Raw genomic sequence first — 7,447 nt, 5'->3', positions numbered from 1 at the left:
CGCGCGGAGCCCCGAGGGGCGGGGTTTCCCTGAGGGCACAGCAGGGCCCCCTCAGGAGCCGCTGCCTTTGTAACGTGAGGAGCTGCAGCGAGCGGGAATCGCGCTCCCTTCGCTACTGCCCACCAAAACACAGCGCTGATCTGTGCTCTTGGTTGTTGGTTTTTAGTTACTTTAGGTGCGGCTGAATTAGGGCTCATTAACGAATCACCCGGGGGTGGACGGCACAGTCCCGGGAGTTCCGCGTTCCTGTGCCACCCGCGGGCAATTTGTGTCATCCTTATCTCGGCCCTGATAGCCATCTCTGTATTTGTGCATGTCCCATCTCCACTGGATCTCCCCAGTAACTAAATGGGGGGAAATGTCACCTTTTGGACCCTCCATTAGCAGGGCACTCTCCAGAGCCCCTGAACCCCCTTGCAAACAAATTGTGTATGACAGTGCCCAGTTTCCCTGCAGACTGGATCCCAAAGATAACGATCCATTTCTCTCCCCGCTGCCATCACAGTGTGTCTCAGTGTTTTCTGAGCTGCTTTTGGCACTAATCAGGCGGGTWTAAAGTAGAGCTGCCCCCACCCCAGCTACTCCTGCTGCTGTCAGCTTGTGCTGAAGAAGGAAAAAGAAAGGAAGGCAGAAAAGAAAGCCCTGGCGTGAGGTGCCTTTGTTCAGGGCAAGTTATGCGTGAAATCTTTTTGTCCTTCCTAAAGGAAGGCAAAAGTTGCAGTTGATTTGGGGAAAAGAGAGGCGAGTGCAGCGCTCCAGAGGCGGAGGTGCCACTGTGGGCAGGCATGAGGGGGAGTGTGGCAAACCCAGATGGGAATCTGGTGCTGCAGATGTGCTGGCATCTGTGTCCTCCCTTTTCCTCTCTTTCCCACTTTTTTTCCTTTCTTGCCTTACTTTTTCTCCAATAAATTCATCAGACCCAACTTTGAATTTTTCTTTCCAAAACTGCCCCTGCTGGCTGCRTCCCTGAGGATGTTTAGTTACACACCGTAATGCCTAATTCTGGTGCCTTTGCAAACCAATGCCAAAACCTTCCCTGCCAAGGTGTAAATATCCACACAGTTGTACCCGACACGGAGGGTCCATCCTGTTTGGGCTGTGTTTTCCCTCGGAGGCAGGAGGGTACCGGGTGTCCCTTGTCACCCACGCTGGCAGCYGGGCACAGGAGCTGCCGCTTCCAGCCCAGTGAGTTTTGGCTGCTCAGCAGGACAGCGTTCCCTGCCCGCATGGCTGCCTTGCCAGAGGCTTTCCCTGTGCTCCTGGGGGAGGGAGGAGGGAATTTCTTTGTTAGCCTTCCTCCTCCTCCTCCTGCCTGCAGCCGGGGCTCCCTGTGCACGGCCAGGTGCCCTCGTTCCCTGCAAAGAGGAGGCAGTGGGGTGGGATGGACCCGGCCTGGCTGAGCTTTCTTGCCAGCATCCTTCTGGTTTGGGCTGTGGCTCCCCTAGGAATATGGAATTGAATTCCTCTCCTCTTTTGTTCTCTAGGGGTTTGCCTCTGTAGTGTCCTGCAGCACCCACACCGGGCAGCTGACCCAAACCATGCASGAAAGGGTGACTCCAGGGTGACACCACAGAACAGGCACAGGGAGTTCTCCCAGAGAGCTCCTCTAGAGCAGAGCCACATTTACCACTGGGAGAGGAAGAAAAGGATTTTTCCCATCCCATCCCTACACAAACTGGGTTATGGGACAATAAATCCCTGTCTCTGTGCCAGGATGGTCTCAAGGGTTGGGTATTAGTGGTGGGAAGCATTCAGGTGGCACATGGTTCTGCTCCTGCCCGTGCCAGCCTGAGAGTTCATGTGAACCCCTAAAAACACATGGCAGAATTCCTGCTTGGGACTACTGAGGACACTATGCAGTRCAACTCACCTCAGTTGGGTTGCAAGATGTTCCTGGCAATGCAGTTCATCTAAATGAGCAAATGCCAGTGCCCAGACTGCCATGCTTTTTATCTCCACGCATTCCACCGGAGTGCAGAATTTGATCCGTCACACCAAGCTTGCTGCACTGCATAATGAAATATAGSAAGCATTAAGCAACACCTTTGGCAACTCCTCTGGTGAAGTTTTCCAGTAAAATCTATCAGTGGCCCCGAGCAGTTCAGGAAATAATAACACGGAAGAAGAAGAGGCAGCAGAGTTTTACAGACTCCCAATGCACAAGAAACCATTTTATTTAAAAACAATGCATTCAGGATCGGGTTATGGCACATGAGTCAATGCTGCAGGCACATGACAGCGCAGGATCACACCGAGAGCTGCTGGGGTGGCACGGTCACCAGGGGTGCCAGGGCACATTGTGCTGTGCTGTGCTGTGCTGGGCAGTCACACTCAGGCCCAGGTTGGGGACATGCCCAGCTCAATGCCAGCTCTCAGAGCCACTCTCGATGTGCCCAGCTCAGTGCCAGCCCTCAGAGCCACTCCTGAGGCTCTCCGTGGGCAGCAGCTCTGCTTCTTCCCACCRTGTGCAGCTTTGCCGCTCACCCGAGACGTGCCCTGGCCCTTTATAACATCAGCCATTGACAAATGAAAAATCCTTTTCGTATGGCCCTTAATAATGAAACCTTTATTACAATTATGGCGGTTTTTTTCTCTCTTTTTAAAAAAATGTTTATCTTTTTTTATCGAAAACAACTCCATCAGGCATTGAACTGTAGACACATTCATTCACAGAAAACCTGCTTTTTCCTATTTGCTCTGTTCACAGTTCTGTTTCACAAACTCTYGTTTTTTGGTTTACTCCACAGTTAAACCCAGTAGCCAAATGCCTGTTTTCACGTGCCTCGCTACCATTCACCAAGGAGATGCAAGCAAYAAAAATACAGAGCAAGATGTGTAAAAGAAGAAAGGAAGCACTATTCCCAATGCTATGTACACCTCCAGCACCTCGGCACCCATCCTGCTGGCATCTCCTGACCCAGGCAGCTGCTCAGGAGGGCTCCTCTGCAATTTTGGAACCTGAAATGTTCTGTACTTACAGCTATTGATCTGGCTGCATTAGCTCTGTTGGCTTGTCTAGACATTCAGTCACGGGAGGGAGATTCTCCCTGAGCCATCAGGAAGGTTTGGGGCCAAGSAGAGGGGAGGTGATGCCGCACGCAGGGGCTGTCCTGAGCACGGAGGGCAGCCCCCAGCACCTTCCAAATAACAAATAAATTATTAAAAGTCTGGCTTCTAAAAGCAAAGGCATTTCTGCCGAATGGAGGCAGCTCCAGGGAGCCTCTCCTCCTCAGCACTGCCTTCTCCATCCCCTGCCATCCTCGCCTCTCCCTCAGACCCCAGCAGGCAAAACAAAAGCTGCACATTCACAGATGGTTTTCCACATTGCATGAGCTTGGGCAAAAAAATATTGATACGAAGAAGCAATTTACTTTGGGCTGTGCTGTGCCATCGATTGCGGGGCAGAACTCCCCATTAAAATCAATGATTCTGAAATGTTCAATGTGGGGCTGGAGCATCGATGGGGAGTTTTGCTTAAAAATCAATGATGTAATATGGCGCTCTGTCAATAATTTTTCTGTATTCCCATTCCCAAATATTTGCAGTTTTCTGCTTCCTTCTCTGCACTTGGTGCCTCTTTGTGCCTCTGGAAGTTCTGGTGGTGATACCAGGGCTGTCCCTAGGACTGGCAGGGGRTTCTGTCCCTCTCCAGGACCATGGAAGCTTCCAGAAACTGTACAGAGCACTTTGCCCCCTGTTTTCATGCCAATATAATGATAATARTTCTTTAATTTACTAATGGTAAACTATCGGTCCCTACAGGAAATTGATAAAATGCCTCTTGATAAAAATACCTGGCATTAAAACGAGCCAACAAGTGTCACTTGAGGTTTGGAGGGGGCACAATGGGCACCAGGACATGTCCCAGGCTGCTCAGGGTGGGTGTTGTACTCAAAATCTCCTTCCTCACCTCCTATGTCTACTTGTAGGTAAAGAAGCTGAGAAAAATGGACATGTGGCATTTGAAATATTGGATCTTCTTTGAGCATGGGGTCAGTTCTCATACAGAATAGCAGAAAATGGTTAAATACTTGTCAGCACACTCGTAAGAAACCCGGATCTTTCCCAGGCTCCTTTATCCTGAGGCAGAATGGCCACCATTTCTGAGCTCTAAGGGACCCTATGGTTTGTCCTGTCCCCAAACAGCCACATTTCCCCTGGTGCCAAGGAAACACCTCCCTGTCTGCCTTGGAGTGCTGTTGGTGACCAGAAAATGCCCGAGCAGAGGGATGAGCTTTGGGGCTCTTCCCACCTGCCATGTCTCCAGAGAAGCCWAATTCCATTGTTTGTGGTGGTTTAACTCTGAAATCAAACGATGGAATARCATCAGATGGATGGGAATGAACATGCTTCAGCCTGCCTAGCCTGGACTAGGACCTGTCCCCAAAGGAATTAAAACACCAAARTATTCCAAGAGTGATACAAACACCTAGCTAAGGTACGAGCCACTTGGTGACYTTCTTCTTGTTGTTCTTTAAAAAATTCAGTAAATAGGAAAATACCCAAGCGGTGGAAATCGGGACCCACAYCGAGGAGCTTGCGCGTGACGATGCACTGGAATTCCGAGTGGCTTCCTCCACGCTGAGCTATTGACAGCAACAGATACAAAAGAAGCAAAAACCTTTTCAAAGTAGCATTTCTAGCTCTAATGGGAAGGAACGAGAAAATGAAGAGATTTAGGGCATTTAGCGGAACGGTAAAATATGAAGAGATATTAAAACATACTGAGTGGCTTATCTAGAAATGCAAAATGTTTCAACTTTGCAGCTGCACAAATCGCATCCACAGAACGTGATAAAAGCTTCTGCACCGCTAAATACGCTGAAACCCTTGGATGGGCAGTGGCTAAAAAGCATCTTTAAGTTATGGAAGAGATTTTAGGGTGGGTTGGTTTCCTTTTTAGAATTCCAAGAATGTTTAATTTGGTTTTGGGCACTTTTTTTMGACAATCGTTTGGCACTTGGAGATCTATGTTCTTAGGCACAATGCGACAAGGTGAGTTTGGCCAGTCCTTCACCGTGCATCCTGTAGAGCAGCTGGAACTCTGCAGGCAGCTGGTGGGACTCCTGCCAYTTGGTGGTGAACTTGGTTCCCTTCTTGTCGTAGTAGTGGTACGGGAGGTCCTCGCGCGTGTTGGGGTCGAAGCCGAAGGGCCAGAAGCCGTARAGATGGATTTCATCACATATGGCAGAAGCCAGGGTGTACATGAGGATTCCTGTGCTCARCCTCTTCGGGGACAAGTGCTTGTTCCTCCAGTACCTGTGGGGACAAAGAGGTGTGGTACAGTCAGTGTGTGTGCAGAAATAGCCACAGGATGTTCTGGAACAACCGCAGAGCAGCTCTGAAAACAAACATGCCAGACTGTTCCTAATACATCAGACATGAGGGGAAAAAATCAGTCAAATGCAAGGCAAGCCCACCCACCTGTTCACGTGCTGCATGATATTTCCTGGCCAAGCCAACTGAACCTTCAGCTGCCCCCTGTGCTCCACAAAGAAGTCGACCAGCGTTCTCGTGACCGTCGCCGACGTGTGGAAGAAAAAAGCGGGGATCCAAAGAATGGCCCCGTCGAGCTTTTTCAAACTTAARAAGAAGTTGTTGCGATCCTGAATGGTCAAGAGGTTGTTGTAGTACTTCTCCAGAATGCTGGGGTTGAAGGTGGTCAGGTTGGTTTTCCTTCCGACGTCTTTCTGGAAAGCCTCGGTTGGTGCAAAATTGCAGCGAAAGACAAAATCGGATTTATCGATCTCCTGGCCGCACTGGCTCCCGGTCAGGATCCCGCTGTTGCCCACCACGGCGCAGATGTTGTAGTGCTTGTTCAGGATGGGAGACACGTCGGGAAGCAGAGATCTGAAGTTATTGCTGATGGAGAACACGTACTTGTGGCTGGAATAATCGTAATGCATCAGCTGCCCGATCCGAACGCTGCTCTTGATCAGAGAGAAGTTTTTGATGACGTCGACGTGCTGAAGGATTTCTCGCCTAAAACAAAACAATATGGACTTCAGTGTTCTCTCTTTTTGCAGTGGATTTGCTTTTCACCTAGATTTCTATTTCTCCTTTTTTAAAAAAAAAGTGTAATAAAGTAGTTTCCTGAGCAACAGGGTACAATGACTTTTAAATGAATATAAATAGATGGGAATGAGGGAGCTGGCTCCTCACCTACAGCTCCCCTTGGCTGTGCTACTGACACCAGCTAAGCTGTGCCTGTGCCTCTGGGAAKGGAGTCAGGATTAAAATCTGGGATTGGTTGTGTAGGAAAAGGGGTACAGCTCCCCATCCATGCCCCATGGTCACTGAGCTGTGGGGTGTGCTTGGCACTGCACGAGTGTGCAATTCATTCCTGCTGCAGCCACAAGCAAATCCAGGAATTAACAGGAGACAATTTATATATATATATTTATAAATATATATATGTTTATATTCTCATTAACAAGCTTCAAACCACAAAACAAAGCGACAGCCACTGTCTCCATCTATGCAAATATAGTTCCTTAATTCATATTTGGGCAAGCACAGCAGCACTTTTACAAGGGTTATTAGGTTACAAAGCAAACAAAACCAACCCTGCTCGGGAATTTCCCTTGCAGGGCATAAAATTAGAAACCCAATAGGACTTTATTTGCTTATGTTTATGGAAAACAAACAACCTCCAATGTCTGAGCATTAATGGAGTCCCACTGGGTGCCCTAATTGTGTGTTCTGGCTGCTGGACAAGAGCACGGGCAGCTCCTGAGGCTCAAATCATCAGAGGGGTGGCACAGGGACAGGCTGCTGGAGCTGCTGGTGCCAGGGATGGAGCAGTGCTAAAGCTGCCCACTGGCACACAGATTGAGAGCTCCTGGCCAAAAGATGGGACAAAGTGCCATCGGCTCCTGAGGGCAGCACTGGCAGGAAATGACTGCTKCTGCTGTCCTTGGACAGTGGCCTGAAGGGAGGRGACAAACCCAAACCTSCTGCCTGGCTGCAGAGCYGGATTTGTGCTCCCCAGGTGRATGTGAGGCAGTCCCAAAATCAGCAGGACAAAACTACAGTCTGAGATGGCAGGAGCTGTCTCAAATGGCTCCATGGTTTTACTTTCTTTACAGCAATGGTTAGTAGATGTAAGCAGCAAATCAAGAGGCAGCACTGCACTGCTCAGAGCTGCTGGCACATGGGAAATTCTCTGGGCATGCTTTGGCCTCCATGAACACGGCATTTCATGGCTGGCAGTCCTAAACCACAGCTATTTATCCAGGACTAACAGCAATTCCACTTGCACCCCAGGAAACTGGGTCACAATAACGTGTGTTACAGCCTGGTGTCCTGCTCTAAAATAACCAATTCTTCCAGGAGAGCTGCAAGCGTCTGGGGAAAAGCTCTGATTCAGCCTTTGTCTCTGGCAAATTGCTCAGAACTGGGAGTGCTCAGCAGAGAACTGCATTCCCTGATCCATGGGGAAGGGACA

General features: G+C 49.4%; 1 protein-coding gene across 1 annotated transcript in view; it reads right to left on the bottom strand.

Annotated features, from left to right (window-relative positions):
• Positions 1 to 2,392: 2,392 nt before the first annotated feature.
• Positions 2,393 to 7,447, bottom strand: part of ST8SIA3 (ST8 alpha-N-acetyl-neuraminide alpha-2,8-sialyltransferase 3) — a 6,728-nt gene continuing 1,673 nt past the window's right edge. The window contains exons 3-4 of the mRNA XM_057383498.1: positions 5,425 to 6,012; positions 2,393 to 5,259 (exon numbers count right to left, since the gene is read on the bottom strand). Coding sequence (XP_057239481.1) covers positions 4,977 to 5,259; positions 5,425 to 6,012 — 871 coding nt within the window. The 3' untranslated portion in view covers positions 2,393 to 4,976. The remainder of the gene's footprint in view (positions 5,260 to 5,424; positions 6,013 to 7,447) is intronic.

The sequence above is a fragment of the Malurus melanocephalus genome, unplaced genomic scaffold, assembly GCF_030028575.1.
Source record: "Malurus melanocephalus ecotype Western Australia unplaced genomic scaffold, MMel_1.1 scaffold_636, whole genome shotgun sequence".
NCBI lineage: Eukaryota > Metazoa > Chordata > Aves > Passeriformes > Maluridae > Malurus > Malurus melanocephalus.
This window is presented reverse-complemented; position numbering and strand designations above follow the sequence as displayed.